A 19,023-nucleotide genomic window follows, 5' to 3' on the forward strand; every position below is an offset into this window, starting at 1 on the left:
GTTTAAAAATGTTATATTTTCAAAGTGCCATAAAGTGAAGCACAATAAAACAAGGTGTGCCTATGCTTTTAAGGGCCACTTATGCAGGTATGCATGTGTATGTAAGGGCCACCTGTATATGCAAGGGTTTTCTTCCTCTGTAGGACTGGCTGTCACCCCATTGTACTCCCTGGAAATAAAAAGGGAAGAGGAGCTGGAATGTGCTCGCCCCTGAACTCATGTGTTTGAGTTCAATCTTCTCGCTATTTGTCAGTTACTAGTCTTAACTATTTCTAGACAGAAAAACAATTAAAACTAAAAACCTCTATTTTTTTTCAGCTAAGAAGAAGAAGCCTAAGCTATTAAATAAATTTGATAAGACTATTAAAGCTGAACTTGATGCAGCAGAAAAACTTCGTAAAAGGGTAGGTTTTGCTTTATATGGAAATGTTCAACAGTTTTCCTATCAAATAAACTCAGGCATTACCCTTGGTTCGTAAAAAAATAAATTAATAATAATAATAATAATCGTGATAATGACAGTAACTAATAGAAAAGACACAACCTTTGAATAAAGTAGATATTTCCCTAAGCATATCTGCACATTTCCAAAAGAAATGAATCAAATGGAAAAAAAATTGCAGCCAATGAGCACAGAGAAATAAAACTTCTTTTCAGGACAACTGAATTGGGTGCCAGCCCACGTCCATCATGCGACAGTAGTATAGATTTGTGCAAATCATTTGCATCCTGAGTCTCAGTTTCCTTATTTGTCTCCCTTGTTCTTTCTTGGTTTTTGTAAAGATCAAACAAGGTGAAAAGAGAAGAAATAACACTGTCAAGTACCAGATTGGTGGAAGTTTTTTCTTTTCTTTTTTTTTTAAATTTCATGCTACCTCAATGCAAAAAATAAAGTAAAATGAGAAGTAGTTTAGTTCAGCACTATTGGGATAGCTGGTATTAGATGTAATATTAATAGATTTGACAGTTTTCTCACTTAGGGTTAACCTTAGGCATCCCCAGTTTTCCACATGACTATTTTATGCTTTGCTTTGTTATCAGTTAATTTGGAATATAATTTGCAGTCCTTTCCATATATTAAAGTTTTTTTAAAAGAATGAATTGACACTAAATTGAAATATTTATTCCCATCACTTGGCTAGGTTCATGTCATTATCAGGCCCCAAAATATTTATTATAATATAGTTAGGATACAAAATCATTTGCTTATTTTTCATGGAAATTCTTCTTTCTTTGTACTTAAATTTAATCTTTATAATGTTCATTAGTTTTTCTTCAATATGCTTTTTGATTAAGTAGACATTAGCTGCAAAAAAAAAAAACAGGACAAGGAGAATGTTAGCAAATAAAAACATACACATTAGGAAATAAAATGGAACAAAAATGGGATTTCTACATTTATTGGAAATGCACTAATAAGCATAAGGCCTCTGTAACTAGCATTAGACAAGGCTCCAAAACCAAGGTTTAGCTAAACCCTGTGCAAAGAATAGTATGGCAAACTTATTGTTCACTGCCCCTAACCTTAACCACATAAAAATGATCTCTGAGTCTATCTTGTTTAACTTCATTAAGTGAAGCCATCTACCATTTGTGATGAGTTTGTATTTCTTAATAGAAATGAAGCAAGGACCTTTTCCCTCTCACCTCACTTGGTATCTTCTACTTTCTCTGTATTAAATGCCATAGATGAAAATGAAGGGTACTAAATGCACAGGTGACTTTGGGGGTAAAGCACAAATGAACAGCTTTAGAGAAGGATTTTTATGTAGTTTTAATGAATGGTAAAGAAGAGCTCAATTATCAAGGGACACATAAGTCAGTGGGATATAAAAGTGCTGAGACTGTCCACGGGGTACTCTGCAGTCTTGCTCATTTGGAAAAATTATGATGTTTTCCTCTAGGAACACTGTGAATCTATATCAGGTAAATAAAGAAGGAAGAAGTGGCTACATATGCAATTCCTGCTTCTGAAACAACAGGGAGCTGTATTATTGACACAGTTATCAGCACCATTAAGTCTTTTTTTAGGGATATTTTTATACCTATTGTTTGAAAGGAAGCAACTTAATGCACCAGAATGTCTGAGGGTCAAGCTAAGGCATGCCCCCGACAGAGCCAGTCTCAGGTTCAAGTGCTACATTACATGAAAGTACATGGTCACTTTATTTTTTCATCCAAACATGTACATATCAGATCATATTTCAATCATTTCATTTTAAAAAATGATATTTATTTTTTAAAGTTCCTCCCTAAGCCCCCAAAAGGATTTGAAATGTATTCTTTTTTTTTCTTGAAACCATTGATTAATAATGTATCATAAGTGAAAATGAAAAATGGAGAGTAGGGAAAAGGTAATGGAGCCAGAGTAAGGTCAGCACATGAAAGTTCAAAACCATAGACCTAAGTCATGCTAGCCACCTACACTTGCTTGTGGAAGAACAAGAGAAACAGAAGCCGACTGAAAATCTTCTAACTGGTACAGAATAACTGCACAAAATCCAAAGAGAAGTGTTCTGCTCTAGATCTTGGTAAAGCTTAGATGCAGAATAGGATGGAAAATATCCCAACATTATCCCAGTGGATTCTAGAATACATGTGCATGGCTGTGTTATAATATCCTTTAGCACCTCAGTTGGCCTTATGCCAAAGCAATGTGGCCCACATCTTTCTCCAATGAACTATCTTTGTCCTAAGACAAAAATTAAGGACATTTCATTTTTTGGCAATTCTTCATAAGCACTGTTTTTTTTTTAAATAAAAAATTGCACAATGGTGTTCAGAACCATGTATTCTGAGGAAAAAAAAAAACTTCTTTGTACTAAAAGTAGACAAATTAGCACTACAGCTAGCTAATGTAGGAGCAGAACTGATGATCACGTAGGGAAGTCACTCAGCCTCTGTCTTGAGGGGATCCAAAAGATGCCTAGGACAGAGCCCAGATATTCCATTATTTTTACAACTTTGATGGTGTTGAAGGAGAACAACATGCTTTATCAAATTTTATATGAATATATTTCTGCTTGTGTTTTAAATCTGACAGTGGTACATTTCGCATAGTGATACTTGCAGTTTAAGTTGTATACATAAGTAATTGGATGACAGTGGCCTCCCAAGAGAGAAGCACATGCTGATCCCTGGAACCCGTCAATGGTACATTATTTGGGAAAAGTATCTTTGCATATATGACTAAGCTAAAGTTCTTGAGCTAGAGATTATCCTGGATTATTCACTTGGCCCCCTAAACGAAATCATGTTGTTGTTTTTTTTTTTTTTTTAATAAGAGAAGAACAGAGGGAAATTGGATGCAGGCAAAATAGAAGGTGGCATACACATAGAAAAGGAAAATAGAAATGGGATTGGAGTGAGATAGCCACAAGCCAGACCTATTGGCAAGAGACAAAATGTAGATTTTTTTCCCCTGCAGTCTCTGGAGAGAGTATGGCCCTGCCAACATCTTGATTTCAGCCCAGAGGGACTGATTTGGATATTTGCTTCCCAGAACTGTGAGAGAACAGATTTCTCTTGTTTTAAGCTATCAAGTTTGTGGTAGTCTGGAACAGCATCCATAGGAAACTCATACAGATTTTGGTACTGGGCAGTTAGAGTGTAACAAATACCTAAAAATGTGAAAGTGGCTTTGGGATTGGGTAAGGGGGAGAGGTTGGAAGAATTTTGAGATGTATGATAGAAAAAGCCTGTTTTGCCCTAAACAAATTATTGGTAGAAATACGGATGTTAAAATGGTTTCTAAGGAAGTTCAGGAGAAAGTGAGGAACATATTAGAGAGAGCATCTGTAATCTTAGAGAATACATATATCATCCTGAGCATAATACAACAGAAATACAGATATTAAAGGCTCATCTGGTAAGTTACCCAGAAGAAAATAAGGAATATATTAAAAACTACAGGAAAGGTGACCCTTGTTATGTAGTTGCAGAAAACTTATCGGAATTGTGTTTTTACAGTTATGAGAAAACTTTTAAGCAATAAATTTGAATATTTAGCTGAGGGGATTTCCATGCAAAGTGTTGAAAGTACAGCCTAGTTTCTTTTTTGCTGCTTATATTAAAATATGAGAGAAAGGAGATAAAATGAAGAAAAACCTGTTAAGAAAAAAGAAGTAGCACTTGACTGTTTTGGCAACTTCTCAGCCAATCCCAGTTGCAAAAGATGCTAACATTAGGAAATTCACTGTTTTAAGACAACTGGAGAGAAATCCATTGGTACAGCAGAGTACCTTTTCCGGAAGAGATTAGGTGTGTGACTTTTGGATCTACTCAGCCATCTCAGAAGAAGTCAGAATAGAGATAAAGTTATACAGGAGGGATCTGTGGAAGCACTTCAGTGTTCAGTGATGTGAATTCCAGTGATATATGTAAGAGACCCACAGACATTTGAGAATATTCTGTCAGCAGAAGTACTGCCAGCTTGCAATAAAAGAGAGGGCTGAAATGAAAGAAACCTGATACACTTCCAAAACAGGCTGATGAAACCTATCAGCAGTTTGCTTTGGACAGCCATATTTTTTAGGTACATTTTGTTACAGGAATGCTCCACTCAGTGTAGGTCAAACCATATAAATCACGGTGATTTTGTATTTACGTATGGGCTGAATGGATTTACGGATTTATAGAGCTGAAGTATTGGGGAAGCTTCAGCTTCTAAAATCTCTATCCCATGGATTTTAGTATCCTTGACTAGTAAGTGCCAGTCAACTTTCGATCACTGCGGCATCGTTACCTGAAATCATCAACTGAAAAGACGACAAGATTTATTTTGGATCATGGTTTCCTATCATGGTCAGTTTCATGGCCTGTCTGGGTTGGCCTCCATGGACACAGATATGTGTCAAAGCGGCATATGATGGCAGTGAGCAAGTGGCAGAGAAGCTGCTCACCTCACAGTGGCCAGGAATCAAAGAAAGAGGAAAAATCTGGTGTCCCCTAGTCCCCTTCAAGGACACTCTCCCCAGTGACCTAACTTCCTACTAAACCCCGCCTCCTAAAAGGTCGACCACATCCTAGTAGCACTTCCATCTGAGGAACAAGCCTCCAACAGATGAGCCTTAGGGACATTTAAAATCCAAACCATAACATGCTGCCATCCATTGGAAGCCAAGAGACATTTCTTCACACTGTCGAATGGTATTTGGATGGAATGAGATGGAGGGGACCTTATCCCTAATGGCAGACTCCCGCCAAGATTCCTGTCACATGTCCTCCCTTTCTATTCATGCAGTAGTAGTCAGAAGCTCTACCAAAGGCACTTGGACCATCTTCTTATGTCCCCATGTAAGCTTTGAAAGGGGAGTTGATAGAGGCAGAGATGTGCTCCAGTTGGCTGAATAAGCCAAATCAATTCTGATGTTTCCATGGGCAACAACAGGTGCCATGGCTAAGTGGCCCTCCCATCCTGTGTATTTCTTCCTCAACCTTATGGCCTGTGAATGTGTGCCCTCCTCTCACCCAAGAGGAGTTGATATTTAATCTCAAGAATGTTCACAACGAACCTTTGTTAAGGGAAGCCACCATGGCAGGCCCCTGAGGTGGCATAGATTGAAAAGAGACTCTAGGCCACTGTGTGGTGTTGGTGGGGGCTGGCAGGGGTTGGCCTCCATGGACACAGATATGCCTGAGGTTGATGTGACTGCTCAAGCCTGGGCACATTGACTGGTTGTGAAACAAACATGAGATAAACAATACAAGTAGATGAAATTTGAATATTTCCTCCCCTTGCCGCAGTGGACTGACTTGCAGGCACCGTACACCCTAAGGATGTTGCTCTGACTCAGATTCATCCTGTCCTACCCTGCACCCCTCTGTCTGGCTTCCTTTCCTCCCTACCTCCTCTTCTACTCTCCCTCCTGGGAGGACCCTCCTTCATCCTTCATTCACTCACAGGGCCTTCCTGGATAGGAGGAACTGTCTGTGGTGCTGGGGACCCAGTAACCCAGGAGAAAAGGTCCTACTGATTATCAGCCTGATGATCAACCCTGATGTTTCCCCAGGAACAACGGGTGGCTAAATGACCTTCTCATCCTGTGTATTTGTTCCTCAACCTTTTCACAGATGCTTCAGAGCTGTGATGAGATGTTCCATTGCCTCTTAAAGACCCAAGACATTCTACTGCCAGCAGTTTTTCCCTCATTTAAAACCTTAACATCTTTGAGAAAGCATGTAGGAACTATATATTTAGGAAAAGTTCAATTTTTGTAACAAAGATGCATATTACATCATTGTCAGTATACTTCTTTTTAAAATTTGAGTATATTGTTTTCATATTTAGTTACAGTTATCCATAATACAGCTTATTTATTTATGTATTTATTTGTACCATGGATTGGACCCTGAGATGCTTACCACTGAGCCATATCCCCAGCCCTTTTTGTTTTTTATTTAGAGATAGGGTCTCACTAAGTTGCTTAGGGCCTTGCCAAATTACTAAGGCTGGCTTTGAACATACAATCCTCCTGCTTCAAGTATGCAAGGATTACAGGCATGTACCACCATTCCCAGGCATAATACAGCTTTAAGAAAAATTACAGGTCAAAGTTCTTAAATTCAGAAATTAAAAAAAAAATCGGACAGAATCACTATTGAATAACATCATATATTTTGAATTTATTGTATTTATGTGATTGCATCTAACAGGGAAAAATCGAGGAAGCCGTGAATGCATTTGAAGAACTAGTGCGCAAATACCCTCAGAGTCCACGAGCAAGATACGGGAAGGCACAGGTATTCCAGAACACTTCTATGTTCATGTGCTCTGTGTAATCAATTTTTTTCAGTCTGCATTATTTGCATGTTCTCAGTTCCCCTTCCAATTTCTATACAGAGTAGGTTTCTCATGTATATACTTAAACCCAGGCACCAAATACTACTTTAAATAAGACAATTCATTTCACATTATATACTACTGAGTCTAGTAGCATCCATATGGCTTGCCTTTGGTTTTGAAGAGAAAACAAAGAGTAAAACATGTGTCAGTTTTCTATCACCCCTTGGCCCATTCCATGGAGGCCACCATACCATTTTTCATTCGGTTTCCTCAGAGCTTCAAGACTCTCAGTTATATAACAAGAGGTTGCACGTATGCTTAAGACAGAGTTTTTAAAAATATAAAATAGGATGTACTTTGTTTTCTCAATAGTCTCTTTCAACTGACTAATTTCTTACCAGCCACCACCTCCCCCTCTCCCACTCCCACTGTGTCTTCATCTGGTTTTCTTCATTCCACCTCCTCCATTCATGAATTTGGCCATATTACCTGTTACCACATGAACCCATCTGTGCCAGGTACAGTTGCAGGCCTTGGAAGTATCAATTTTATATTCTTTTATGAGATTCTCATTCAACTGTGGCCACAAAAGGAGTCACAGGAAAGACTCGGGAGAAAACAAAGTTTATTATACTCCTGTCCTACAGATGGGAGTCCCCCACGCCACGCAGGGCCAAGTGGGAAAATGCCAGAGTGCTCAGGAGGCAGATGACAGAGCTCAAGGGGAAGGTTTAAGCTGCAGCCTTTGTTGGGGTTTCCATGGAAAAGCAAGGTAGAGTAGGTTGAGCAGTTAGGGTTGGCTAGTTGGAGTAATTTTGTCAGACCCTGAGCTGTAGGACTAGTTTCCAGTTGCCAAGTACCTGGCTACGTTGATGAAAGCACAGGACTATTGCCTCCCATGGTACATGGGCCAGGTAGAGGAGGTTTAGCTCTGGATTGATTACTTTGCATATCAAAACTTGCTCACTTGCTGTCTCTTGGATGGCCAGACAGCAGTCTTTCTAAGATTTTCTGAGATATTAAACATTACAATGTACAGAAAATTGAAAATTATTCAGAATGTGATATAGTGAACACACTAAAGTCTTCCTTGTGGATCTTATATTCTAGTGGAAGATATTTTTAATGTTACTTATTTAAAATATGTTTGGTGAGATCCCTGGCGCTGTGTGTTAGTTCTGGTTTAATCTATGTTTGCTAGAGATAAATGCTAAAGAGAACAAACTTAAAGCAGGAAACTGCCATTAGACATGGAAGGGGGTTGAATTAGTGGGAAGAATGACAGAGAAAAGCTCACTGAGGAGGTAACATGTGAGCAAAGCTTTGAAAGTCTCTTTAAATAAATATATGCTGAATGAATATTATGATGTGTTAAAAATAAACATATTTGATCATATTGCCTAATAAGAGCAAACCTATGAAGATTTTTTGGTTGCAGGTAATGTGATTGGAAACGACAGGGCAAATGTCACTTTGGAAAAAGTGGTCAGAAAAGAGCTCTCTAGAGAGGTGGTATGTGCTGAGCTATGGCAAGGTTGTGGAATAAGTTGTCTGGGCAGAGGGAACATCAAGACAAAGGCCATGATGGATAGAAACAGTTTTGGCATAATAAACCCAAACAGAAAAAGGGATATACTAAGGCACAGAAGGGTGGGACAATGAGGCCAAAGTTCTATAGATTTATTCTTCATGAGCTAAGAAGCTTTTGGAGAAGTGTTATGCCTGCGGTGTGACAGCCTGGTTATTTTTGATTAAGATTACTTTGGTTGCTGGGTGGCAGTGGATTATGAGAGCGAAAGTAGATGCACAAAGAACAAGAGGCCACTTCAGTGAGCGCAAGAGGTGCTTGTGGCTTGGACTGTGGTCATGACCATGGACACAGGGCAATGTGTAGGTGATGGAGTCAAAAGAACTTAGTGATGGATTAGATGGAAGGGTCAGAAAAAGAGAAGATCCAAGGATGACTCCTGGTTTTTTGGTTTGGCCATCTGACAAGAGAGAATAATATCAATTATGCTTATACTTCATTAAAACCAAATAATATTGATTACTGGCCAGGAAGAACAAATTTGGAGAGATGCTAAAATCAAGAGTTTGCTTTTGGTCTTCAGATTTCAGTGTTTATTAGACATTCTAGAGAACATATCAAGGAAACAGCTGGATGTATGGAGTAAGAAAGCTAAAGCTGGTATACAAAAGTCAAGACAGTAAAGCACCTACTGTCATTCCTGGGGGCATGAGAGCATCAACACTGCTGGGAAATGATGGATGCAGAGCTAACCAAGGTTTTTCAGACTGAGGAGGAGTTGACAGTGTTTGTCTGGAGGGTATCCATGCAGACACCTGGGTAGGACACTCACAGTGAGCAATATGTCTTGCTCTGAGCTAAAGGTAGTGGCCACTGGAGATTCAGATTGTTATATTCGCCTCTTTAAAATGTAATTAATTAAATTTTTATTAAGTACATTTTAATAAATCAAATTTTTGAAAAATATTAGTACAAATAAGTTCCTCTTGCCCACAGGCTAGAGCAGTCATAACAGATACCAACTATATTGAGTTTTGTAAATTATTTTCTCTAAAATTGCTACACTGTATTACTCTTATGATATCATGTGTTTCTTACCAAAAGATCAATCCTGTCCAAATAAGTGATGTGTTTTGTCACTGGCATTAAGTCTTTTGATGTAAGGAAAGCATATTAACTAGGTAGAAATGGTTTATGCAAATGATAACTTAATTGTGATAAAAATGTTCTGTGCTTTGAAATTTTTCTTTATATATGATTTTAATTGTGGGTACCAAAGTCTAAATAAATGCAGTGGTTTTAAAACATGGTGGTTTCTGTATTTATTTTCTTATTTCACAGAAGGAATTTGACATTTAGTCCTCATGCAATATTTTTTATCTCTAAACCATTATGCTACAGATGTTATTATATTAACATTAATGTAGCATAAAGCAAAATTTAGACATGGTAAATTAAATTTTAATAGAGTAATTTAAGGGAAACCTTAATTTCATAAGAGTTTTAAAACAAAAATTCAACAGAAGATGGGTTTTATAGGGAGAAATAAATTATGACTTTCATTCTTTGTTAGCAGATTAAACAATTACTTCAGAACATTCCAACCAATTTTTAAAATTCATCAACCTCAAGTCAAGTGCAAACTACAATACTATTATTTCTATAGTAGCACTGATACTGTCTTATTCTTTGGACCACTGTGAAAATCAATTCTGAACAAGTTACTGAACATGGGACAAAAAAAAAATCTTGAATTATAAACTCAATTCACTTTATCATCTTTCACAAACCATTAATGCCTCTGAGGCAGAAAATGACAAATCTCCTAGGAAGGTTGGCTGGGTGGATTAGTTCTTCAACAAAAGGCCTTGCAATGTTAACGTCCTATAACAAATGTTCAGTTCCAGTCCAGCTTGTTTTATCTACAGATGCTTGACTGATTAAAAAAAAATCAATAAGTACAATTCTGACTTTCAGAGCAAGTGCTACTAGTTTCATTTGGGAGTTATTTAAAGAATTATATGCCACTTTAGTACTGATATTTTCCCAATTCTAGATGTTATAAAATGCTTATACTTCATTAAAAGCAAGTACCCTGGAGCTCAAGGGATGGAACAAGACATATTGTATCATTGTATCAAGGGATGGATTGTATCATCTTTCTGTCTTTCCAGATTGAGCTTAAAAGTTTATTCCTGTCTCTATAGAGAGGGATTATCATGATAGGCATTTGCTCTTCCTCTAACCTTGCGTAGAGCCCCATTCCAGACTATGTTTGATAACTTTGTAGATTCCAAATGGAGAGTGAACTTGAAAGTCTAGTCTCAATAGGCCTCTCTGAAGCTCTTGAACTGTTTCTAGTAAGTCATCCAACAATGTTCACAGTCTAGGGAGTTAATTCACTCTAGTCAAATTCACATGAAGGTGATGGCTAAACAGAAAAGCTAGATATGAACCTACACTGAAAAGCCAATATGGGTCATTGACATTGGACGTTCTCTCTGAAAAGTTTTATTCTGGAAAACCACTTACAGATTGGTTGAAAAGGTAGTTGAATGGTCTGAAGCATCATTTCTATCAAGCCAGGATGAACTGCTCTTTTCTAACCTTTGGAATTTTGATCTTACCTTTTTTCCTTTCTCATGAGTCCTGTCACCACTGCTTCAAGCCTAGACCCCATCACTTGAGGATGGGTGTGAGATGGATCATTTTCTTATCAAGTCCTCAAATGGTGGAGTAAGGCTTTGTTTAGGTTCTTCAGATGTCTGTGTATTGACCCAGCACACAATTTATTTTAACAAGAGAAACATGTTAAGTAAGTAGGACATGTTTACATGTCCTAATTAAAAATTTTATATATGCTACTTTTAGCATGTAACTAGTATCATTTTTCCTTAAATGGTAGTCTTTAAATTATAGTCTACTAAATCCAATGAGCTATTGATGACCATTTTGACACATTTTCCTCCTCTTATCTCCGGTATTTCATTCTCCATTCTCAATATCCAACTATGAATCTTACTTATATTTTCACTAAGAAAATAAAAGTGTCCAAAGAGTTTCCATGTGTTCACACTATTACACTGACAACCCACCTGCACCAGCCTACCTACACCTGTGTCTGTCTGCTCTGCCTTCCCTTCCTGTTGCCCTGGATGCACATTTTTGGTTCCTTTTCCTTTTACCTGCTGGAGGACTTTGTTCAAATTTTTTGTCTTCCTTTTTCATCTTCAGATTTTCCCTCTCTACTGAATCTTTTTTCATCCACTTGGAAACATACTTTGTTATATCCCGTCTTTAATAATCTTTCCCTGTCTCTACATTCCCCTCTACCTACTGGCCTGTTTCTTTTCTCCCATTTATAGCCAGACTTCTTGAAAGAGTTGTCTTCACCCATCCTCCCATGTCTCTTGAATGTGTTCCATCCAGGTGTGTGTCCCCAGCTGGCCAGTGAGAACAGCTGACCAAGGCCATCAGAGGCTCTGTACTGCCCGGTCCAGTGTGATCTCATCTCAGTTCTCATCTGCTCTAACCTTCCAGCTGCTTTTAACACCCTTGATCTCATTCTCTTGAAACCTTTCTTTCGCTTGGTCTCCAGAATACCAGAATGTTTTCTTACTATTTTCTTCTGACCTCCCTCTTCACTGTCATTTTGGCTGGTGTTCCTTTGTCTTCCTGACCTCTAATGACCTTGAAACACTGGAAATTTGGGATGCTCATTTCCCAGACCTCTTCTTTTTTCTGTCTACTCTTATAACTCTTCTTTGAATACTATATCCATCCTTAATGATTCTGAAGAGTATGTCTCTAACCCTGACCTCCCCCCTGAACTTATATATGCACCTTCTAGTCAATATCTCCCCTTGCCATTGGAGTTTAATATATCCAGAACTGAGCTCCTGATTCTTTACATCCTCAAACCTGCTTCTGTCCTATCCTCCCATTCCCACATAATGACACTTCCATGGTAATCATTTAAGCCAGTAACCTCCAATTCATCATTGATCTCTCTCTTCTTTTCCTATCCTACATTCATACCATCTGTAAATTGGTTGGTTCTGACTTTCAATATGTACTTGTAATCTAATTGCTTCCTACCACCTTCGTTACTGCCCCTTTGACCAGATCACTCTCATCCATATCTGCCTTCTACCTGGGGTCCTGCCTGGGGTCCCTGGTTCTCCTCCATCCCCTCAGCTTATTCTAGAAATGGCTGCCAGCATGATCCCTTATGTACATCAGACCATGTCAAATGCCCGATGTCTCTCCATCTTTCTGAGTGTAGTAGCAATTTCAGTATCTTACCAGCCCTGCATCAGCCATAGCTCACACTGGGCCTCCCTCCTCCTCTCCACTTTCCTCTATACCTCACTCCTACCTCAGAGTCGCTGTTCATACCATTCTGTCTTCCTGAACACTGTTCCCCTGGATAGCCTGCTCTCTTCCTTTCAGGCCCTCTTGGCTGCCCTGACTAAACTGGTAACCTGCCTGTCACCCTACTCAGCACTCTTCAGCCTGCTCCTTTTTTGGTCTACAGCACTCTTGGCCTTCAAACTCATGACATCTTTATTTGCATTTTGTGTTTCTCTCATTTATGAAGTGGAAGCAAAATGAGAAAATAGCTTTGTCTGTTTTGTTCAGTTTGTCTGCCACATGCAAAAAATGACGCCTTACTCCCCCTCAAAATAGCTGCTGGATGCATGAATGCATGAGAGAGCGAGCACAGAAATCCACCAATGAAAACAGGAGCTGTGGGCTGGAGACCTGTCAATGTGGTGTTAGTGTGGAATATGATGTATCTCCATCAGCCCCAGCATTATTTGACTTTTATGGTATTCTTTTTTAAAAGTTAGCTTGGTAGCTAACTTATTATTATTAATATTATTAAATGATTATATTGTTGTCTTTTGTTTGTATCTTTTTTCTTGATAAAGATAAAAGGTTAATCCATCTTGAATTTCTTTTAAAGCACGTCCAGAAGTTAACTTTTTATGAATATTTTGGGTACTTAGAAATGTAGCTGGTCATGGGAGATTGATGTAGTCTGGGTCCTTCCTCTAGTGTGAAGATGATTTGGCTGAGAAGAGGAGGAGCAATGAGGTACTGCGCAAGGCCATTGAGACCTACCAAGAGGTGACCAGTCTGCCTGATGTCCCCACAGACCTGGTGAAGCTGAGTCTGAAGCGGCGCTCAGAACGACAGCAATTTCTAGGTGAGGATGCAGTAAGGGTTAATTCAGGAGGAAACAGCAAGTCTCTGCCTCCAGCCTGGAGGCCATGAACACTTGAGAGGAGATAAGTCACTGGAAGGAAACCTCAGGTCTGTCACTAATTTCAAGTAGTTTCTCAACAACCTTAGACTGACCATCTCTAAAACTGAAACAGCAATTCCAGCCTCAATAAATACAAAGATGCAGGTGGTATTTTTACACCTTCCTTGCCCCCCTCCATTTGAGGCAAATAGAATGCAGAGAGCTTAGATAACTTGCTCAGGGAGCCATAGCAAACAAATTAATCACTCTATCTGTGATGCCAGATTCTTCTCACTCTTAACTATATGAAACTGGTTCCTGGAGGTTGAAATTATCAGTAGCATGCTTTTTGTCAAGGAATGTTGGGAGTTCCAGGCACTCCCACCTTCTACATGTAAAATTTGGACCTATTCCAAGGAAAATGCTAGAAAATACACTTTTAATCATAAAGGAAATTTGCAAAGACTTAAAAGCAGTGTTAGAACATGGAAAGACCACAGTCTTGACTGACCCAGGTTCCCAAGTATCAAGGGCAAGGAAAACTAACTAACTACCTTCCTTTCAGCCAGGCTTGTGAGTCTCTTTGCCTAACATTTAAACAAGCAGGGAAGGATTTACACTAGGTGTCACTGCTGAGATAGGTACTTGGCTGACTGCATCATTGCATAGATGGATTCTCAGTGTCACTTGGTGAAAGCTCAAGTAAGTAACAGTCCAGGCTGAGCTGACCCTTTTGTCACTTCTCAGAGACATGGAATAAAGGGTGATTGTGTCACTTTTGCAGAAGTAACAAGAGCAGAGCCCAGTGTCAATAAAAACAGCAAGAAACCACCAATTAGACTTGTGTCCAGAAAGTCCAGATCAGGGGAAGGGTAATGTGCAACACAAAAACAGGACAAGAAAGGCCAGGCTGGACTCAGGGTGGCAGAGGAGGCACTGCCCAGGATGCACGATCAGGATTGCTGAGTTTTCCCTTTGCCTCCACTTCCATCATGGTGCTAGTTAGCCCCGTTAATGATTCTAACTTTAAAATGTTAGTGTTTTGTTCACCTTGGATGTTTTTACATTAATTTTGAGTATTTTAAAGGATATGTTAAAATATTATTCAATTCAGAATGATGGATATTTTGGAGGTCAGCTTTTGTGCTGAGTGCTCACTTGCCCTATCCTATTTCCAACCCTTGGAAGAAGACTGTCTATGAAGAAATCTAACCCTCTCCTCACAGTCCTTTGATATTTGAATATGGACTTCTCCTGGGAATGGAATGAAATGATTTCACCTGAAGAGGATTGGAGGCAGTTGGCCATTTGCACGATAGTGCATTTGGCTCACAATAGGACAGGGTCCATGATACACAGGGAAAGGCACAGGCTGCAGATAGCTGCACAGGATTTTTTTTTTTTTTTTAAATCTACATCTGTATTGTGGTTGACAGGAGAAGTTTAGAAGCAGAAAAAAAGCAGTGAGCCTAGCTGGGCAGGCAGGGAGAAGGAAAAGGGCAGAAAATTAGACCCAGATTTATTTACAAGGAAATGACTGGCTGTTCAACTCATCTGAGAATTCTGACTGGAATACGATTGGTCAGCAGTGGACCAGGCCATGTGGGCTAAATTGGTGATGCTTTGTGCCAGATAGTTTCTTAGGGGAGTAGACAGCTTAGCTTTTTTTTTTTTTTTTTTGTCCTGCCACATTGTTGGCTAATATTTGATTTGTGGGCAACTAAGCACTTTAGATAATCGTTTTTTTCCAAAGATGATAATCTTATTTAGCACGTTTTCTCTTATGTAGGTTGTCTTTCCAACTATGGCAAGGAGTAATGGCAAGTGGCCCCAGATACTTTAAATTGCCAGTCAGACAGCCTTAACAGTAAACAGAAATTGGAATTTTCATGATTCCTGATTTCATGTTGTGTATAGCATCCTATTGTCCACCAGAGGGTCCCATAATACTAGGTGATCTATCCTTTGCTCAACACTCAGTACTTAGAGATGGATCCACTTTTGATTGGAGATTGTCACAATTAAATGCTGTGCTATGTAACTTGGTGCCTTTCTAAGCTTTATACAGGTGCTTTACCCTGAAATTAATAAGAATTTTAATTGTCTATCCTCTATCTGTAATTTTAAAGTTAATAAGCCAAAGAATATCTTCGCAAAACATTCTCACAAGGAATTGGCAAATAAAACTTTTTAAAGAGGGAATCTAATATAAAAAGATAAGTGTTGATGAACTTAGAGAAAGAGCATGTCTTTAAAATGCCTTTAATCAATAGCATGTTCAGTATTTACAGCAATTATTGACACCATTACAACTGCACCATGAAATTCACTTAATGAAACATTAATCTATAAAATCAGATTTTAGCTTGTCGAATAATCTCTACTGAATTATATTCTCAATCCAAAAGTATATGTAATCTCTTTTTATTTCTTTGTTTTTTCCCTTCCCCCAAATCAGGTCACATGAGAGGTTCCCTTCTTACCCTACAGAGATTAGTTCAATTATTTCCCAGTGATACTTCTTTAAAGAATGATCTTGGAGTGGGGTACCTTTTGATAGGAGACAATGATAACGCCAAGAAGGTGTATGAGGAGGTGAGCATCAATCTTCTATTAACTACATTATCTTGAACATTAAGTTCTAATGCTCTTTGCAAATTGCATATACTATACCCAGTCTCTCATTCTCTTTAAGTTAAATTAAATAACATGAAAGTATTATTATAATTGGCATATTCTAAACTTTATTTTCACCTTGCTTTTTTCCCCATGATCAGACATTTTAAATTTTAGTTAGCTTTTGTTAAATCAAAACCTTCAGTTGTAATGGTGATATTTTTTAAACTTCCTATCTGTCAACTCCATGGACAGCCTTTCTGAAAGAGTTCTTTGCGATGAGAAGAAGAACTCAGATTCTGTTAAGTGTAAAAAAATAGACAATTTTATTTTTCCCATTTCTGCACTAGAATCCAGTCTAGAGGGAAACTGCAGATCATGGGCCTTTCTGAACATGTAGATTCCTTGCTTTTCAGAAAGGCATTGACTTTCTGATCTTCTGGCAAGGATGCCTTTCAAAGAATTTCTACCTTGTTATGGACATTTCAATAGATAACTTCTAAGTCCCAAGGACCTATCAAGCCTACAAAACTGACTCCTTTAGGCAATGAGGAAATTCATTTGGTGCAGGGCAAACAAGATGCCAAATGAACTTTGCAGGTGGAGAAAGTGAATGCCTTCCTATAAAAGAAAGATAACTGGGTGCTGGGGTGCACACCTATAATCCCAGTGGCTCGGGAGGCCAAGACAGGAGGATCATGAGTTCAAAGCCAGCCTCAGCAAAAGCAAGGCGCTAAGCAACTCAGTGAGACCCTGTCTCTAAATAAAATATAAAAAATAGGGCTGGGGATGTGGCTCAGTGGTGTAGTGCTCCTAAGTTCAATCCCTGGTAGAAAAAGAAAGAAAGAAAAGAAAAGAAAGAGAAAGATGAACTCGTTTCCTTGTGCTTTTATTTAAGCCTGTCGTTCAATGGTTTTTAAGCTGGCACAGTTTACATGAAAATGCTACTACTCCTAGTTAGTAATTATGATTCCTTCTATTTTAAAAATGCTGTCAAGTAGAGCAGTTTTATATGCTGTCCAGAGACTCGGTCCACATAAAATTGCCTGTTTATTGCTGTTGGTGCTTAATTGAAAATCATTGAATTTTGAGGCAGCTATCTTTTTACCCTTGTCCTAATTCTTATATTTTCTGAGAGAGCAGAAATAAGACCTTTGCTTTTTAGGGCATCACTGATATCTATGTAAGATGGATTGAGTCCACAATGTTGAAAATGTGCTCCATCTACTAAAGACCTTTTTTAGGTCATGAGATGATTCTCTATAGCACATGGGTAGGGTGTTGATGTTAGATGTCCCTCAAAAGCTCCTCTGTGAGACAATGCAAGAAAGTTTAGAAGCGAAATGTTTGGTTGCTGCAAGAGGTTTAATCTAATCAGTGCATTAGTCCCCTGGATGGGATTATCTTGGTTGGGTGTGGCTGGGGGAGGTAGGTTCCCTGAGGGCAACCCATTGGGGTATATATTTTGTCCTTGGTGAGCAGAGTTCTCTCTCTCTCTCTCTCTCTCTCTCTCTCTCTCTCTCTCTCTCTCTCTCTCTTCTCTCTCTCTCTCTCTCTCTCTCTCTCTCTCTCTCTCTCTGTTTCCTGGGCACCATGTCTCCAGCTACTTTCCTCTAGTCATCATAGTAAACATCAGCTTAAAACAGACATTGTATTTGCTAATGGCCATAACACAGTTAGGGAGCCTTGTCTTGCAGAGTTTGATTAATGAAAACATCATGTGTTGTTTCATTTACTCAAGATCTTGTGAGTGGAAGAACTCTCAACTGTCACAGACATATCCATGATTTTTCTACTTCTCATCTTTCTTTCCTTCCTTTATCCCTCTCTCCCTTCCATCTAAAAAGTCCAACCAAGTGCTGGCTGGATGGGGTAGGAGCTAAGACTGTGGAGTGTCTAAACCATTGTGGATGTGTCCTTACCCCTTTCTAAACCCTCCCTTCAGTATAGTCATTCTTGCTCCCTGACACTAAATGATACATGAAGCATTTTACTTCACCTTGAAAAATAAAATTTACCTGCTGTTGTTTTTACATTTGAAATCATAATCTCACCTGATTGAGCATAATAGGATGCAGAAAGTCTAAAATGTAGCCATAATATACAATTGAGTGAGTTTCTTGTTAAGGAAGCACTAATAGGCTAAATATAAGTGTGGAATTTGCCTCCCCTGCTCCTCTCACTTCTAAGTTAATACGCTATATATAATGGATTCTTTTTCCTTAAAGTTTATCCTAATGTATTCATGTCTCTATCAAAAGTTATTTTCAGAAAGCTAATATTACAACTTTGTATTTTTTTCACATTGATTTTTATTTTTGAGTAAATTTACAAAAATCACTGGTAGTTCCCTTTCTGGGCTTTTGCTGATGTTGGTTTCAACAAAGAGATTGACTCTAAAATGGTTTGATGTGGATTGCTTATCCATAGTTTTTGGGGATTCAATCTCTGTCCCCTTTGCAAGTGAGTGGCAATACCAGTTACCTAAGCCATCATGGTCCAAAGCTGAGCATCATTCTTGATTCTTCCTGGCCCTACCTCAGGTTATCCTTCATTCATTAAAACCCATATAGGCTAACTCAGAAATGGAGCTAATGGAAAACACAAGAATGTATGTCCATGGGCTGGGGATGTGGCTCAAGCAGTAGTGCGCTCGCCTGGCATGCATGCAGCCCAGGTTCGATCCTCAGCACCATACACAAACAAAGATGCGTCCGCCGAAAAAACTAAAAATAAATATTAAAAATTCTCTCTCTCTCTCTTAAAAAAAAAAAAAAAAAGAATGTATGTCCATGACATCATTACCCTAGGTAAATGTGTTATTGTATGAGTGGTCTGACTCTA

General features: G+C 38.6%; 1 protein-coding gene across 6 annotated transcripts in view; it reads left to right on the forward strand.

Moving 5' to 3' along the window:
- Positions 1-19,023, forward strand: part of Asph (aspartate beta-hydroxylase) — a 208,121-nt gene that overhangs the window by 131,249 nt on the left and 57,849 nt on the right. For all 6 annotated transcript variants that reach the window (XM_076836295.1, XM_076836296.1, XM_076836297.1 and 3 more), the window contains 4 exons: positions 319-404; positions 6,655-6,741; positions 13,374-13,524; positions 16,022-16,158. In XM_076836295.1, coding sequence (XP_076692410.1) covers positions 319-404; positions 6,655-6,741; positions 13,374-13,524; positions 16,022-16,158 — 461 coding nt within the window. The remainder of the gene's footprint in view (positions 1-318; positions 405-6,654; positions 6,742-13,373; positions 13,525-16,021; positions 16,159-19,023) is intronic.

The sequence above is a fragment of the Callospermophilus lateralis genome, chromosome 16, assembly GCF_048772815.1.
Source record: "Callospermophilus lateralis isolate mCalLat2 chromosome 16, mCalLat2.hap1, whole genome shotgun sequence".
Classification (NCBI taxonomy): domain Eukaryota; kingdom Metazoa; phylum Chordata; class Mammalia; order Rodentia; family Sciuridae; genus Callospermophilus; species Callospermophilus lateralis.